General features: G+C 45.1%; 1 protein-coding gene across 5 annotated transcripts in view; it reads left to right on the forward strand.

The window, feature by feature from the left end:
* Nucleotides 1-1,937: 1,937 nt before the first annotated feature.
* The window catches only part of KANSL3 (KAT8 regulatory NSL complex subunit 3), a 47,792-nt gene continuing 31,425 nt past the window's right edge, over nucleotides 1,938-18,304 (forward strand). For 3 of the 5 annotated variants that reach the window (XM_040993497.1, XM_040993498.1, XM_040993499.1), the window contains exons 1-3: nucleotides 1,938-1,966; nucleotides 2,962-3,227; nucleotides 10,496-10,666. In XM_040993497.1, the coding sequence (XP_040849431.1) occupies nucleotides 3,013-3,227; nucleotides 10,496-10,666 (386 nt within the window). In that variant the 5' untranslated portion in view covers nucleotides 1,938-1,966; nucleotides 2,962-3,012. Of the gene's footprint in view, nucleotides 1,967-2,218; nucleotides 3,228-10,495; nucleotides 10,667-18,304 lie in introns of those variants that run through there. The other 2 variants (XM_040993495.1, XM_040993496.1) reach the window with 1 other exon arrangement.

Raw genomic sequence — 18,304 nt, forward strand, 5'->3', positions numbered from 1 at the left:
TTCCATCTGCTGGCTCACTCTCCGAATGCCTGCAACAGCCAGGGCAGAACCAGATGTTAACACCTGAGCCTGCCACATGGGTGACAGGAAGCCACCATGCCCTGCCTGCCAGGGGCTGCATCAGCAGGGAGCTGGATCATGAGCAGGAACTCTGGTATGGGATGTGGGCATCCCGAGTGATGAGTACCACAACGTCTGCTCTGGTTATTTCACATTTTAGCTATTGTGAATAATGCTACACTGAGCATGCATGTGTTGTTTTATATGGACATATATTTCAATTCTCTTGGGTATGAACTTAGGTGTGGAATTGCAAGGCTCTACAGTAATTCTATGTTTAACTTTGTGAGAAACTGGCAGACTGCATTCCAAAGTGGTTGTACCATTTCATAATCACTGCAGAAGTATATGACACTTTTACTTTCTTTATATACTAACACTTCTAGCATTCCTGTTGCTGTTGTCATGGTAGGATTTTTAGTTTACTGGACATAAAGCGGTAAACATTTATTTTTCATCTTGAACCAGGTCTCTTCCTTTCCTGCCTCTTGTCTCTTGGTGGCATGCTGTCAGTCAACTGATCATCCATCAGCTGAAACCTGGACCTGGCCATTGTGGTCACTTATCATTTGAAGAGCAAACCAATAGATGGAAAATCTCTTTTTCATATCTTTCTGCCTTTCGAATAAAAGAAAAAAGAATAAAGGAGGGGCTGGGAGTAATTCAAGGCAGAGGTCAGATCTGCAGTTTATAATCTCAGCTCCAATGTGAGCCTGACAAGAAGACCTCAGCTGTTTCCGAAAGGGCAGGAACTGAGGACAGCACTGGCCTTGTCCTCAGCGTGCATTCCAAGGCCCTCTGTGTGAAGGCCTGAAGCACAATAGCAACCCTACAGAAACTATGTTTTTTTTTTTTCTATGATATTGTTTAATTTATAAGTTAAGCACAGTAAGAGATGAGCAACACTAAAAACAAGGCACAACAACAACAATGTCCTTTTTCCTTCTCCACAGTTTCACAAAGAGATGATTCTTACCATAGATGTTAGCAATCTCAGCATCCAATTCTTTTTCTTTTCTTCATGAAGCACTTTCTGATATATTCAAATTGTCAGCATCAAAACTCTTGCTTTTGCGAACTAATTATTAAGTCAAGTAAGAATGACTCAAAGGCCACGTTCTGCAATTCTGCACAACCCAACTAATGTTCTAGGAGAGGAGCAAATAGGCCAGTGCAATAGATAGCATGGATTCGCTGGAGGAGGAATGCCATGGACAGGACAGAGCCTGAGCTGTGGACGCCCACGTGGCAACAGGCACCCAAGCCCTTAGCACCTGTTACTCCCGGGATGCTGGAAACTAAAGAGGATTCAAAACAAGGAACTCCTGAGAGCCTGTGCTTCCAGAGTTCGGTTCCCCTTTATCCTTTAACCTCCTTCAGGGCTGCTTCTTCGACGCAACAAGCGTGCCGCGAAGCTCCTGACACACTTTTTCGATCCTATTTTCCTCACTAAAAATGTTTTTAGAGTAGTTTTTGATTCCATTTCACTTCTTTTTCTAGACAATGTATCACTTTTTGGTGGTGGCTCCTTTCGCTAAGAGGAAACCTCTAAGCGGGTTCCTGGGAGTTCTGGCGGGTCCCTCTCCCTGGACAGCGGGCTGGGAGCGTGCTCTAGGAGGTGGCTTTGTCCTGCCCTCACTTGCCTGGCTGAAAAGGCAGGAGGCGGAAACTCTAGCCTCGGCGCTCGCCAGCTGCCCCCCGGGCCGTGCGCGAATTCCTCGCCGCCCTGCCGGCGACCGGGAGCGGAGGCCTGGCCGGGCCTTGCGGCTCACCGCCCCTTCCATTCCCCGCCAGCGATCTGCTTCCGCGTTTTCCTCAGCGCCTGGAGCCGCCGGGGCGTGGAGGCGGTAACGCGCACGCGCACAGACGGCAGGCCCGGGCCGAGCGCGCGGCCGGGCGACTGCGGGTGAGAGAAGGGGGTCGGCCCCGGCGGGGGTGGCGAGGCCTTGGGGGTCGCGGCGGCGGCCCGGGCGGGTGGGGGGCCTCGGCCAGGGCCCCCAGGGACCCGGGGGCATGCGGGGACCTGGGGCGGGAGCCGGGGGCCGGGGCAGCGGGGCGGGTTGGGCCGTGGCCGGGCGGAGACCGCGCTTGGGCCGCCGTGACGCGGGCGCCGAGCCCGGCCCGCGGGGGTCGGGGCGGGGGAGCGGAAGGGGGCGGGCGCCGGCTCGTCCTCGGCACGAACTCTCCCTGACCTTGGCCGGGTCTCTGTAATGCTCTGAACCGGCGCCACCGTCGGTAAAATGGAACTCCTGAGCCCCGCGTCCTCCAAGGGTCGTTTTGCGGCTCAGTGGCGGGAACCCCCTCACGGTGCCTTGGAGTAACCGGGCGGTTTGGCCGGGGACTCGACCACCTCCGGTGAGAGAAAAGAGCTGCCTGGCCGTCGAGTTGTGTCACAGGCTCTGCCTTGGGGGGCCGGGCGGGGAGACGCTCTCTCTTTTTTTTAAGTTGAAGAAAATCTAGAATATGACGAAGTAGTTGAAAAGCTGTGGTTTAACGTAGGACGGGGAGCTTGGAGGAACGGGGGGGCCCTGGCTCAGATGAGCCACGTTGAGGCCCATGCTGCGAACACGGCTCTCTGTTCGTCTTTCTCTTGTGAATAAGAGCCCCTTAGCTTTTGAAGAATTCCTATCGGTGATTCCTGTGGTTTGCCCAGACCCCTCCCACCCACGTAGAAACGTCTGGTGCTGGCCAGGCAAGTTCAGAGTGTTGCCCATGTGAGTTCTTTGTGTACCATGGGCCCAAGTCAGGGCATCCAGTACAGCCATACCGTGGATGACTGTGGGAATGTCGGGACCCCTCCCTCCCGTGGACATAAATAGGCCACAGAAAGGAAGCATATTGAAGAGGTTGGGAGAAATTTCAAATCTTTGAATTGGCTTAAACGGAAACTTTCCACCCCAGGTGACTGGCATGCAGATGCCCATGCTCTGACGTTGCTGCCCCTCTACTGACATGGCCCACCGGGGTGGGGAGAGGGACTTCCAGACTTCGGCTCGGCGCATGGGCACCTCGCTGCTCTTCCAGCTTTCAGTCCATGAACGGGAACTGGACCTGGTTTTTCTGGATCATAGCTATGCCAAGCCGTGGAGTGCCCACCCAGATGCCAGCAGTGCCCGCCCCACCCGCATGCTCTTTGTTACTCCCCGGCGACAGCATGAAGCTACCATGTGAGTTTGGGCTTTTTAAAAAGCTTTCCTTAGGGCTGATGGAGGAGGAGGGTTGTATGAGGAGCCCCGTTGTTTAACTCAGCCGTGTCAGGGCTGCATACAGCACATCTAACTCCATTTAGGAAAGCAGGGTGTGCAAAAGGAAGCAAACAGCCTCGGGGCGGTGAGGTGTGCTCAATCTGTGGTTGCCTAAGCAGAAACAGAATGAAGGGTTTGTCGCAGGCCTCATGGGGACCCACAGGTAAATATTCCCCATGCCTGAGTCTTAGCTAATAAAAGTGAGGGAAAAGGAAATGGAAGACGATGAAACTGGGGAAGAAAACGACTGAAAAGTTGACTTAACAACAGCGGTTAGCCAAAAAACTGCCACACAGGCTAAGATTCTTTGTCACTTTAGTCCAGTGTCCTGGTTTGCTTGACAGTAGCAACAGTGGCGCTTTTTTATGGTAATGAGTTTTGCTTTCCCTGGTTTCACTTGCAAAGAACAAGAGCATTTATCCAAGACATGGCTTTCTCTCTTAGTCATACCTGGGTTAATAGTCTAAACCCCTCTGCTGGAGGGAGGAGGGCCACACTGTGGTGTAGCAGGGTGGACTTTTGCCTGCAGTGTCAGCATCCCATATGGTGCTGATTTGTGTCCTGTTTGCTTCACATCCTATTAAACTCCTTGTTTAGGGTCTGGGAGAGCAGTGGAGGATAGCCGTAAGTCCTTGGGGCCATTGCACCCACATTGGAAACCCAGAGGAAGCTCTTGGCTTCAGATAGGCTCAGCTCCAGCTATTGTGGTCATCTGGGGAGTGAACCAATGAATGGCAGGTATCTTTGTCTCTCTTCACTGTGTAACTCTGCCTTTCAAGTAAAAATAAGTCTTTAAAAACAACTGTCAAACCCCTGTTAGCTGTAATTATATTTTCAGCTGCACTGTGTTACAGAGTTAGGAATTTTCATAGATTAACTGGATGTAGCTGACACCATTATAAGTGTCTAATGATTCCTGTATAACCATTCTTTTGAACTTTAAGGAATTACTTATATTTCAGGGTTTATTACATGCCTTATCCTGGTGATAAAACCATGCTTTTTAAAAGGTTATTATTATTTATTTTATTTAGATTTATTTATTTGTATTGCAAAGTCAGATACATAGAGAGAGGAAGAGAGACAGAGAAATATCTTCTGTCCGATGGTTCACTCCCCAAAGTGATTGCCTGGCCAGAGCTAAGCCGATCCAAAGCCAGGAGCCTGGAGCCTCTTCTGGGTCTCCCATGAGGGTGCAGGGTCCCAAGGCTTTGGGCCATCCTTGATTGCTTTCCCAAGCTACAAGCAGGGAGCTGGATGGGAAGCAAGGCTGCCAGGATCAGAACCGGCGCCCGGGATTCTGGCACGTTCAAGGCGAGGACTTATGCTGCTAGGCCACACTGCTGGACCCCAAGGTTATTATTTTTTTTTTAAGATTTTTTCAATTGGAAAGTCAGATTTACAGAGAGAAGGACAAAGAAAGATCTTCCATCTACTGGCTCACTCCCCAAGTGGCTGAAAAAACCAGAGTTGAGTCTTTCCAAATCGAGGAGCCAGGAGCTTCTTCTGGGTTCCCCACATGGGTACAGAGGCAGCCCAGAGTTTTGGGCCATCCTCCACCGCTTTTTTCAGTCCACCAGCAGGGAGCTGGATGGGAAACAGAGCAGCTGGGACATGAACTGGACCCCCTTTTTTTTTTTTGTAAGATTTATTTGTGTTTACTTGAAAGACAAAGTGACATTCCATCTGCTGGTTTACTCCGAAATGGTTGTGAGCTGGTGCTGAGTGGTGCTGAAGTTAGGAGCCTGGAACTCCAGCTGGGTATCCTACGTGACTGGTAGAGATCCAAGCAATTTAGGCCATCCTTCACTGCTTTCCCAGGCACATTGGCAGGGACCAGGATCAAAAGTGGAGCAGCTGGTACTCGTACTGGCACTTAAGGAATGCTGACATCATAGGCTGACTCCTTATTACTTACACTTAATACACTGACTCCTTATTACTTATACTGTAATTCTTATAATTATTCTATATAATTATTCTGTACTGTAATACTGCTTAATTCTGTAAGGTTGGGGCATTGTGGCACAGTGGCTTACACAAACACCTGCAATGTTGATGTCCCATGATTAACAATTAATTTTTAAATAATTTGTTTTTAAATAAATATTTATTTTACTTGTTTGAAAGGATCACAGATGTCTTCCTTTCTGGTTCAATCCTCAAATGGTCACAACAGGTGAGACTGAGTCAGCCAAAGTCAGTACCTTGGAATTCCGTCTCAGGCTCTCATGTGGGTGGCAAGAGCCCAAGTAGTTGGGTTACCTTCCACTGCTTTCCAAGTGCAGTAGCAGGGAACTGAATCAGAAATAGAGCAGCCAGGATTCGAACCAGCGTTCCTGTGGGATACTGGCATCACAGTATCTTCACCTGCTGCTCCATGATGCCAGTCCCTTTGTGTTTGTTTTTAATCTTACTTAATGTTTAATCTTTCCTCAAGTATGAATTTTACCTTCAGTGATAGAGAGCTTTTAATTTTTATTTTCTTAATCCCTTTCTCCATTCCATCTTTTCTTTGAAAGATGGAGAGACAAAGGGAGCTGGTTCATTCCCCAAGTGGGTGCAACAACCAGGCTAGGCAAGGCCAAAGCCAGGGGCTTGGGACTCCATCCATCGCAGTCTCCCACATGAGTGGTAAGGGCCTAAGTATGTGGGCCACGTTTTGCTGTCTTTTCCAAAAGTAGAAAGTTGAATCTAAAGCAGAACAGCCAGGACTTGAACCAGCACTCCCATATCGGGTGTCAGTAGTTCAAGCAGTGGATTTTTCTGCAGTGTCACTGGACTGATCCCCTCACTCTGCAGTGAAGGGTAGCCCAAGTGCTTGGGCCCTTGCTACACACTTGGGAGACTCAGGTGGAATTCCAGGCTTCATTGGGCTTAGTCCCAGCTGTTGTACCCATTTGGGTGTGAAACAACAGATGCAGGATCTCTTTATTTCTTTGCTTCTTTAGATCCTCTTATTGAATCATAATGAATTAGAGGTACCATGACATTGATTTTTTTTTTAAGATTTATTTATTTTTATTAGAAAGTCATTTACAAAAAGGAGGAGAGACAGAGGACAGTCTTACATCCACTGATTGACTTCCCAAGTGGCTACAACGGCCAGAGCTGAGCTGATCTGATGCCTGAATCCCTAAGCCTCTTCCAGGTCTCCCACGTGGGTGCAGGTTCCCAAGGCTTTGGCTCGTCCTCAACTGCTTTCCTGGGCCACAAGCAGGGAGCTGGATAGGAAGCGGGGCTGCTGGGACATGAACCAGCACCCATTTGGGATCCTGGTGTGCACGGCAAGGACTTTAGCTGCTAGACTATAACGGCGGGCCCGATGCCTGTAGAATGGTGTTTTTTTAATTTAATTTCCCAACAACGTTAGTAGTTTGTGGCCTCTTTTGGTTGTGCAGGGCACAGGAGCTGTTACTGTAGACAGTAATCTAGCATCTCCCTGATGATTTTGGCCTAGGGCATAACTGAAATAGTGCGTTAACTAAAATTTGAAATCATTTTTCTCTTTCTTGTATGACCTTGAGTGTCCTGTGTCCGTATCTTGTGACTTTTTCTTTTTTTAAGATTTTATTTGAAAGGCAGAGATAGACAGATCTTCCATTGGCTGGTTGATGACTCATATTGGCAACACTGACTGGGCCTGGGCTAAGCCAATGCCAGGAGCCAAGGGACTCCTTTAGGCCCATCCAGGTCTCCTAGGTGGGTAGCAGGTACTCAGGCCATCTTCTCTGCCGGGTATTCCCAAGGAGCTGGATTTGAAGTGGAACAGCCAGAAGTCAAATCAGTGCTCATATGGGATGTTTGCATTTCAGAAGGGGGCTTACCGCACTTTGCAACAATGCCAGCTTCTCATGTTATTTTAAAAAAAAAAAAAAAGTGAGATTCTGTGTACTTGGTTGTTCTGGTACTTAGAAAATCACTTCCTCTTACAAATCCTTTCTCTATATATAGGCCCTAAAAATAGGAATTTGACATGGTCCAGAAACTCTTAGGCTGCTGTGGTTAGAGTGTTGTGGCAGTAAATGTATGTAGAAGGTAGGGGTAAAGTGACAGACTGTCTTATACAGGATTTTGACTATGGGAAGAAGTCATTAAAGGATTTTTAGCCAGAGATCCAGTTCCTTTTTTAGGAAGATCACATTGGATCTTTGTTGAATAATTTATAGTATAAGAATGGGACTTAGTGCTTGGCGCTATGGCTCAGTGGCTGAAATTCTCACCTTGTAAGCTCCAGGATCCCATATGGGTGTCTGTTCGTATCCTGGCTGCTCCACTTTCCATCTAGCTCCTTGCTTGTGACCTGGGAAAGCAGTAGAGGATGGCAAAGGACATTGGGACCCCCTCGTAGGAGACCTGAAAGAAACTCCTAGCTCATGATTTTGGATTGGCTCAGCTCTGGGTGCTGCAGCCACTTGTGGAGTAAACCAGTCGATGGAGATCTTTCTGTCTCTACTCTCTGTAATCTGTCTTTCCAATAAAAATAAATCTTTTTAAAAAAAGAAAAAAGGTGGGATTTAGAGAGTCACTAAGAAGGCTGTTGGATAAGACCAAGAATGGATCTGAGATCATGTTAGGTTGCACAGAGATCAGAACAGTACAAACAGGAACTGGTACGATGGCTGAACTGGCTAGTCCTCTGCCTGTAAGTGCCAGCATCCCAGATAGGTGCTGGTTTGTGTCCTGGCTGCTCTATTTCTGATACAGCTCTCTACTTATGGCCTGGGAAAGCAGCAGAAGATGGCTCAAGTCACTTGGGGCCCCTGTGACTGCATGGGAGACTTGGGGGAGGCTCTTAGTGCTGGAGTTCTGACCAGCACAGCTCTGGATATTAACTGGGCAAGACTCGTAGAACCTAGGTATAAGATCGTGAGGAGTTCTTTTTTTTTTTTTTTTTTAAGATTTATTTATTTTTATTGCAAAGTCAGATATACAGAGAGGAGGAGAGACAGAGAGGAAGATCTTCTATCCAATGATTCACTCCCCAAGTGGCTGCAGTGGCTGGTGCTGCACCAATCTGAAACCAGGAGCCAGGAAATTCTTCCGGGTCTGCCACATGGGTGCAGGGTCCCAAGGCTTTGGGCCATCTTCAACTGCTTTCCCAGGCCACAAGCAGAGAGCTGGATGGGAAGTAGAGCTGCCAGGATTAGAACCGGTGTCCATATGGGATCCTGGCGCATTCAAGGTAAGGACTTTAGCCACTAGGCCACCCTGCCAGGCCCTCGTGAGGAGTTCTTTATGTTCAGTTGCCTAGCCCAATGTCTGCCCAGAAAAGATAATCAGTTCTTTTGTCTACCACCAAACCTATCTGCATATTACTTTTCTTCATTTCATAGTGATATAATTATTCAAGTCATTGGGAATGAATGCAATAAAATCATTGAGGTCATAAAGTAATTGTGATGCCTGACAGACAGCTGGTAGACCAGTTTGATTAGTACACTGTCAGGAGACAGAGTTGGTTAGATGTATTATGAAATGACAAAGGACCATTGTGGCACTAGAATTTCGTTAATGTTGTTTTAAAATATGGAAAGTCCCTTAGGTATCCATTCTGTTTTAGGCTCTATTCAAACTGAGTTAAATAGCTGAGGTGTCTGAATTTCAGGTGCTTTGTTTAAGCAGTCATGGGCTTTTACAAGCATGTTAATTACTAGTTTGCTTGATAATGAAAGGGAAAGTTTACAGGAGTTATTAAAATGCTAGACCTGCACTGTCAAATGGAATTCTTGGAAGTAATGGAAATGTCTATTCCTATTATGCCAGCAGTGTGACCAGTAGTTAAATTTTTTACAAAAGATTTTATTTATTTATTTATTGGAAAGTTAGATATACAGAGAGGAGGAGAGACAGAGAGGAAGATCTTCCTTCCGATGTTTCACTCCCCAAGTGAGTGAATAGCAACGGTCGATGCTGTGCTGATCCTAAGCCAGGATCCAGGAACTTCTTCCGGGTCTCCCACGCGGGTGCAGGGTCCCAAAGCTTTGGGCTGTCCTTGACTGCTTTCCCAGGCCACAAGCAGGGAGCTGGACGGGAAGTGGAGCTGCCAGGATTAGAACCGGCGCTCATATGGGATCCTGGCACATTCTAGGCGAGGACTTTAGCTGCTAGGCCACGCTGCTGGGCCCCAGTAGTTAAAATTTATCTGTTGACCATTTGGCTAGTGTGGCAGAGAAACTGAATTTCCAACTCTGTTTTTATTAATGTTTTTAAAGGTATATTTTATTTTTATTTGAAAGCAGGTTCACAAAGTGGAGGAGAGATAGAGAAGGTCTTTACCTGCTGATTCTTTCCCCATATGGCTGCAACGGCCAGAGCTGAGCTGATCCCAGGATGGGAGCCAGGATCTTCTGAGTCTCCCATGTGGGTACAGGGTCCTAAGGACTTAGGCCATTCTCCACTGCTTCCTCGGGCCACAAGAAGGGAGATGGATGGAAATTGGAGCATCTGGGATACAAACTGGTGCCCATATAGATTGGTGACACCATAGAATAGAAGATTAGCCTATTGAGCCATGGTGCTGGCCTTTAATTTCTTTTTCTTTTCTTTTTTCTTTTTAATTTTATTTTATTTGAAAGTCAGAGTTAGAGAGGAAGAGAGATAGAGAATCTTCCATCTGTTTGTTCACTCTCCAGATGGCTACAATGACCAGGACTGGACCAGGCTGAAGCCAGGAGCCAGGAGCTTCTTCTAGGTCTCCCACATGGGTGCAGGGACCCAGGGACTTGGGCCGCCTTCTGCTGCTTTTCCAGGCAATAAGCAGGGAGCTGGATTGGAAGTGGAACAGCCTGGACACCAACCAGCACCCATAAGGGATGTCGGCGCTGCAGACAGAAGCTTGGTCTACATACACCACATCCCTGGCCCCTATTACATTTCTTTAATTTTGGGTGGCTTACAGCTATTGTATTGCTCACTGTACTGGACAGCATGTTTGAGAAGTCGGTTATTTGCTTATGGAGTATATTTGTCTTCTGTTTGTTGGTCAGACTTATTTTTTTAAAATGACTTGTGTTCCTCCAGCACATACTACCTGCATGTCAGAGGGTAGGGGTATAGATAAATGTGAAAAAAAAGGCCTTTGATTCCAGATTCTCTTGTAGAGAAACAGTGTACTTATGCATAATTTAAAATTATTAAACTTGTGTAAAGTACATGTGGCCTGGTCCCATTCCCTCACTTGTTTACAGTGAATCAGACGTCCCAATAGATGTTGAGACCATCACGTCAGCCCCTGTACCGCTGTATGACAATCAGAAGGCACGCAGCGTGATGAATGAGTGTGAACGGCATGTCATCTTCGCCAGGACTGATGCGGATGCCCCTCCCCCTCCGGAGGACTGGGAGGAGCATGTCAACAGGTAGGCCAGTCCTCAGGAAGGTGGCTCACTTCAGGGCCAGTGCTTACCCTCCTGGAATTATTTTCTGTTGTTATCCTGATTGCGCTTACCAGGAGTTTGTTTCATTTATGGTCATGCAGATTTCTGCGTTATAATTCTTGGCGTACTCTGCTCTGAGCTCTGTGAGAGTGGCTCGGCTCCCAGCCATCTTTGTGTGTTCTTGCGTTAGGACACTGCCTGACAACATGCTATGCCCGTATTAAGTGTTGAATAAACAAAAAGCAAATGAATTGCTAGGTATGATAAACTAAGTTACTTATTTAAGACAGGTGCCTTACAAGGTTACCAAGGCTGAAAAAATGGACATCTTTAAGATGCTATGTTTATATGGTTTATAACTAGGATAATGGAAAGGGTTTTTTTTTTTTTAAGATTTATTTATTTTTTTATTGGAAAGACAGATATACAGAAAGGAGGAGAGACAGAGAGGAAGAGAGAGAGGAAGATCTTCCTTTGGTTCACTGCCCAAGGGGCCACAATGGCTGGAGCTGAGCCAATCCAAAGCCAGGAACCAGGAGCTTTCTCCCACACGGGTGCAGGGTCCCAAAGCCTTGGGCTGTCCTGGACTGCTTTCCCAGGCCACAGGCAGGGAGCTGGATGGGAAGCAGGGCCGCCTGAATTAGAACCAGTGCCCATATGGGATCCCAGCAGGTTCAGGGCAAGGACTTTAACCACTACAGTATCGCACTGGGCCCTGGAAAGGTTTTGAAGTTTCAGGAAAAGCTAACATGTTTGGGTGGTAGATGTGCAAACTGTGCTTCTTTTCCTTGTTTTGTTTTTAATCCTCACTGAGTTTGAGAGACAGAGAGTGAACTCCCATTCATTGGTTCATTCTCCAAATGCATGCGACGCTTGGGCTGGGTCAGGCTGAAGTCGGGAGCTAAAAATTCAAACCTCAGGTTTTCTCTGTGGGTGGCAGATAGCAAACTGCTTAAAGCACTGTCTCCTCCCAGGGTCCACATTGACAGGAAGCTAGGCTCGGGAGCTGGAACCAGAAACCAAACCCAGATATTGTGGTATGGCCTATGGGCACCTTAACTGGCATCCCAACCCTTAGACCAGTTGCCTGCTCTCAATCTGTGATATTTGAAGACATACCTAAGCCCATTTTCATGGGTTTCCTGGCTGGTTTTGTTCCCATGACTCAGCATTTCTGTCCATGTTATTTGTCTGTATTCATTTGCCAAGAATTTATTTATGTCATTATGTAACAGTTTTATAGAGATATTTACATGCGATACAATTCACTCATTTGATGTATATGGTTAGTAGTTTTTATTATATTCAAAATATTAGTATGTGTACCACAATTTGGTGAATGTTGTCATCTCCCTGAGAAAGGGACTCCATTTCTGTTAATCATACTCCTATTTCCTTTTTTTTAAAATTTTTTTTAATTATTATCATTTAATGGTACAGTTCCATAGGCCCTGGAACTTCCCTTGTCTCCTCCCCAATCTCCTCTCCCCTCACTGAGTTCCCCTATTTCGTTACTATAGCAGAGTTCTTCATACATAGTCATATGTTCATCATGGCAGGCATGGGCAATGGCAGAGAGTCCAGCATCCTATTGTCAAGATACAGTAAACAGTTTCATTGGGAGGCCATCTTTGTCTGGAAGTAGAGATACATACTGCATTGCATCCTCACATCTGGATATGATGGTCTCTATTACACATTTACTATACATTCCCTTAAACGAAAAGCCACAAAACAAAATCAGCAACCGGAATAAAAAAGAAATTAACAACTCCATGAAGTTAAATAACATGCTACTGAAACATTAATGTGTCGCTGAAGAAATGAAAAAAAAAATCATTAACCTTCTTGAAGAAAGTGATGCTACTGTATGATCTATCCTATCTCTTAATTCCTCCAGTTTCTGGGATCTGCTAATCTCCTTTCTGTCTCCTTAGCTTTGTCTTTCCTGGACATTTGCTGTAAATGCAGTGATGTGGTCTTTTGTGTCTGGTTTCTTTCATATAGTATTTTTAAGGTTCATCCTGATGATTGCTGAATGATAATCCATTGTATGTATATCCTATGTTTTATTTATGTGTTGGTCAGTTGCTAACAGTTGAAGTAGTTATGATTAAGACTGTTAATGAACAGTGGTGTATAAGTTTTTGTATAAATATCTGTTTTTAATTCTGTTGGATATATATGTGGGAGTGGAATTACTAGATGGTGTGGTAACCCTGTATTTAACTTTTGAGGAACTTCAAGACTGTTTTCCGAAATGATTTCAACATTTTATTATTATTATTATTATTATTATTAAAGATTTATTTATTTATTGCAAAGTCAGATCTACAGAAAGGAGGAGAGACAGAGAGGAAGATCTTACGTCCGATGATTCACTCCCCAAGTGAGTGCAACGGCCGATGCTATGCCGATCCTAAGCCAGGATCCAGGAACTTCTTCCGGGTCTCCCACGCTGGTGCAGCGTCCCAAAGCTTTGGGCTGTCCTTGACTGCCTTCCCAGGCCACAAGCAGGGAATGGATGGGAAGCGGGGCTGCCAGGATTAGAACCGGCGCTCATATGGGATCCCAGGCGTGCAAGGTGAGGACCTTAACCATTGCGCCACGCCGCTGGGCCCTTATTATTTTTTTTCTAAGATTTGCTCCCCAAATGGCTGCAATGAGCGAGGCTGGGCCAGGCCAAAGCTAGCAGCCAGGGACTTAAATCTGGAGTTCCCATATGGGTGCAGGGGTCCGAGTACTCAGGTCATCTTCTGCTTTCCTAGGTACATCAGCAAGGAAGTTAATTGGAATAGGACATCTGAGGCATGACCTGGTGCCCATATGGTGTGCTAGAGTTGCAGGAGTGGCTTAACATAACATCATCCTTCCATTTTGCATTCTTACCAGCAGTGTATGAAAATTGTAATTTCTCTACATCCTTGCCAACATTTGTTTATTTCTTTCTTTTCCTCTCCCTAAAAATAACCATTTTACTGTCTGTAAAGATGACATTTCAGGGTGGTTTTAATTTGCATCTTCTTGATAGCTGTCTAAATCTATTTATACATCTTATGTAGAACAATGTTACTCCTTACATCAGGAGTTGGTCTGTGGAGACAATGTTGGGAAAACCTTATTTTATAATAACAAAAGAGAAAAAAGGTGGAAAAAGGGGCAGGAAACTTTGAGGTAACTGGCCTGATTTGTGAGGCTGGTTGGAAGTTGGGAATGAACGTAAGCATATGCTGATGATCTGTGAAAGGAGAAGAGGCTCTGTGAAGAAGAGCTTGAGAAGTTGACTGAGTCTTGAATTCATATTAATGCTGTGACCTACAAAGGGGACCTGTCCTTCAGAGTTTAAGATCAAGAGAAAAACTGTGGGCCTGGTACGATAGCGCAGTGGGTAAAGTTCTTGCCTTGCATGTGCCAGGATCCCATATGGTCGCCAGTTCTAATCCCAGCAGACCTGCTTCCCATCCAGCTCCTTGCTTGTGGCCTGGGAAAGCAGTTGAGGATGACCCAAAAGCCTTGGGACCCTGCACCCACGTGGGAGACCCAGAATTGCTCCTGGCTTCAGATTGGCTCAGCTCTAGCCGTTGCGTTCATTTGGGGAGTGAACCATAGCACGGAGAATCTTCCTCTGCCTTTCCAATAAAAAATAAATAAATCTTTAAAAAAAAAGAAAAAGAAAAACTGCTGTGGGTGAGGATCAGCTACTAGAATATTGCTGGAGTCACTGAATTTGGCAAGAGGGTTTGTAATAATTAAAAAATTAATAATAAGAACAGCCAAAAAAAATCTCTTAATTCTGGTAACTCTCTTTGTATTTATTTATTACTTTTATAAAAGATGCATTTGTTTCTTTGAATGGTTGAGTTACAGAAAGAGGGAAAGACTAAGGAGAGAAATTTCCATTTGCTGTTTCAATCGCCAAGTGGCATCAGTGGCCAAGGGTAGGCCAGGCCAAAGCCAGAGCTGGAATCTTCATATGGGTATCCCATGGGGTGCAGAGGCCTAAGAACTTTGGGACACCTGCTGCTGCTGCCTGGGCAGAGGCTCCTGAGGATGAGAATAGGGGGAGCCATTCCACTCTGGAAGTGGACAGGCGAGTGAAGAGTCCACTCAAAGGCCCTGTCCTTCAGGATGGTGTGTGGCGTACCTCTCTTCCCTCTAGTCAAGGTGGGCACACAAAAGAGGCTGGGGCATTCCTTCACCTGCTCAGTCCTACAGAGAAGCACAAGTTCTTTTTATTTATTTGTAAATTGAAAAGCAGAGATACCAACAGAGGCAGGCACACAGAGGGAGCTCTTTCGACTACTTACTCCCCAAATGCCCACAAAAGCATAGGTTGGTCCTGTTCTCCTACCTGGATGGCAAGGACCCACATACTTGAGTCATTATCAGTCATTATCTGCTTCCTAATGTATGGGTGTGCATTACGGGAATCTGGAATCAGAAGTAGAGCCAGGCCTTGAACTCGGGCACTCTGGTATGGGATGTTGGCACTGCAAGCAGCATCTTAACCACTACATCAAATGCCTCTGCCTCAACAAATTATTTTTATTCTATTTAAAAAATTTTTATATACTTAAAAAAATTTTTTTTAGGTGATGTTTACATAGTTGATCATGGTGGGAATGGTTTAGGGCTGGGGAGAAGTGGGTGTGCTCATTGATTCCAAAGTTTCTATCTCTTCCATTTCTGAGGGGAGGAGAAACAACAGACAAATTTTTATCTTGCTCTGTTTTTCTATAATCTTGTGGACCTATGTCCTATTTTGTCATGTACTAGACTGATAGAATTTGGTAGAGCTCAGTTTATTTTTATATATTTTTTTTAGTGTTTGGTGAAATTTTGTCTTGGGTTTGCAAACCATCTCTTCTGGTAGGTCGCTTTTACGCATGGTTCATTTCATGATTTGATGATATTGAGGAGCTTCAGCTTGGGAAGAGGTCACCATTTGATGACCCTGTTCCTGTTTGGAGTTGGGAGTTCCCTTTGCTCTGATTATAATCATCTTGTTGCCATTCTTCCCCTTGACTTGATTGTTAAATTGCTGCTTCCTTTCTTCCTGTATAAAGTCATGTAAAATTACAGTTTCCCACATGAAGAACTCCGTTGACTATTGGATTGGTCTATAGAATGCTGATTTTTTTTTCCCCCCTGAGAGCTTACAGATTGTTCTCCATCTGTGGAGTTAAACTTAATTTCCTTTAGGGCTCATGTTCCCTCTGCCTGAATTATTTCAGTAGAAATTGTCTCCAGAGGGGCCAGTGTTGTGGCACAGCGGGGAATGGCTGTCTTTCTTACACTGACTTTCAAATAAACAAATCAATCTACCGACAAACAAAGCTGCCTCCAGATTCTGTGTGTATAGAAAATGAAGCCTCTCAGACCTGACTCTAGCTTTCTCCAGCAATGGCTGATACTTTGGGAAGTGGTTTATAAATCCCTCTTTGCTTGATTTAAGTCTGTAGATCGGAAATTGTCAAACTGACCTGTGGGCCAAATCTTGGTTTTTGCATTACATATTAAGTGTTTGTAAAAAAAAAATCCTGATGTGAAATTCAAATTTCAATATTCATTAGGTTTTATTGGATTACAGTGGTATTCTCATTAAGCTTGTTCATGGCTGCTTTTGCATTATATCTACAAAGTTGAACGTTGTGACAGAAAGCATATGGCTCTATAAACTTTAAAATAGTTACTACCCATCCTCTTATAAAAGAAGCTAAATGGCTAGGTTTGGATAATGTTTCTGTGTCTGCGTGTCACAGTCGTGAAACTTTGAGAATGGTTATTTACTGGCACAATGATATAATCTTGAAGATATTGGTCCAGCATTGTTTTTTCCTCTCTGTATGTTCGTGAAATACTTGCTTCATTAGATGTACAGTTTTTGAAAGACATTTAGCAAAACGTTTCTTTGATGAAATGGTCTATATCTATTTATGTTGAAAGTTGGAGTTACAGAGAGAAGTATTTCCATCCACTTGTTCATGTCTCAGCTCACCAGGTTGGCCTGGGCTGGGTTAGGCTGGAGTCAGGAGCTTCTTCCAGGTCCCTCTGCGGATGACAGAGGCCCAAACACTTCCCAGACCCCTAGCAGAGAGTAGGATCAGAAGTGGAGCATTCAGGGCACAAACCAGCGTCCATAAAGAATGTGACATCACAGAGCCATGATGCCTGCCCTTCTCATGTTTTAAATGATTTTTCTCAGCATTACTCAAGTGGGTTTTAGGATATTTCCAACACTTACGGGAAGAAATTAGTGTCATAAAGCAGGCTATTTTGTCTTAGGAATCCAGTCTGAATTCCAGCCGGAAGAAACCCATCCTTTCTTTGTGAATGTTTGTCATTTTCTTTTCCTTTTTAAAAAAAATTATTTATTTTATTTAAAAGAATTGTAGAGAGAAAGAGAGTCCATCCACTGCTTCACTTCCCAAATGTTCACAGTGGCCAGAACTGAGCTGATCTGAAGCTGGGTGCCAAGAGATTTTTCTATATGTCTCCCAATTGGGTGCAGGGTCATCCTGCTAGCTATGTTCTACTGCTTTCCCAGGCCATAAGCAGAGAGTTGGATTGGAAGTGGAACAACTAGGACTCAAACCAGTGTCCATATGGGATACTGGCACTGCAGGCATCGGATTAGTATGCTATACCACCATACTGACCCCATGTGAATTTTTTATAATTTTTCTATCTTAGTATTCTATATATCCAAAATTTAAGTATGTATCCAACATTAAGATTCTTGTGTAGGAATCTGAGTGTTGAATGTGTGAAATTCTAAGTTTAAGACCTTTGAGTTACTTTTTCTCCCCTCCCTTCCTCTATGCTTTTTGCTTTATACCTTCCTGTCTCAGAAGTGTGACTTATTAGTTTCTCTGATATTCCTTGTCATTCCCTGTTTAACTTGTGGCTTAAAAAAATATCCTGGGCTGGGCCAAGCACAGTAGCCTAGTGGCTAAAGTCCTTGCCTTGCATGTGCCAGGGTCCCATATAGGCACTGGTTTGTATCCCAGCTGCTCTACTTCCCATCCAGCTCTTTGCTTGTGGCCTGGGAAAGCAGTGGAGGGTAGCCCAAAGCGTTGGAATCCTGCACCACGTGGGAGACCCAGAAGAAGCTCCTGACTCCTGGATTTAGATCAGTTTAGTTCCAGCCATTACAGCCACTTGGGGAGTGAACTAGTAGATGAAAGATCTTTCACGATGTCTTCTCCTCTCTGTATATCTGCCTTACTAACAAAACAAAACAAAACAAATGCCCTGGGGCCATCTGCCATTTACAATGCCAGCATCCCATTTGGGTACTAGTTCAAATCTTGGCTGCTCCATTTCTAACCAAGTTTTCTGCTAATGGTCCTTGGAAAGTAGCAGAACATGACATAACTGCTTGAGATCCTGCATTCAATGTGGAAAACCTAGGTGAAGCTCCTGGCTTTGACTTGGTTCAGCCCTGGTCCAGCATTTTAGGTGGTGAACCAGCTCTTTTTCTCCCTCTTTCTTTCTGTCTTTCAAATAAATAAAACAAATCTTTTTAAAAGTCCCTTAGATCTTTTAACGTTGAATTCATCCCTCTTGAAACAGAGTCAAGGAAATAGAGTGCTTTTGAAAATGCCAGGTTGTTGCCGG

The sequence above is a fragment of the Ochotona curzoniae genome, unplaced genomic scaffold (assembly GCF_017591425.1).
Source record: "Ochotona curzoniae isolate NIBS_2020 unplaced genomic scaffold, NIBS_Ocur_1.0 contig_883, whole genome shotgun sequence".
NCBI lineage: Eukaryota > Metazoa > Chordata > Mammalia > Lagomorpha > Ochotonidae > Ochotona > Ochotona curzoniae.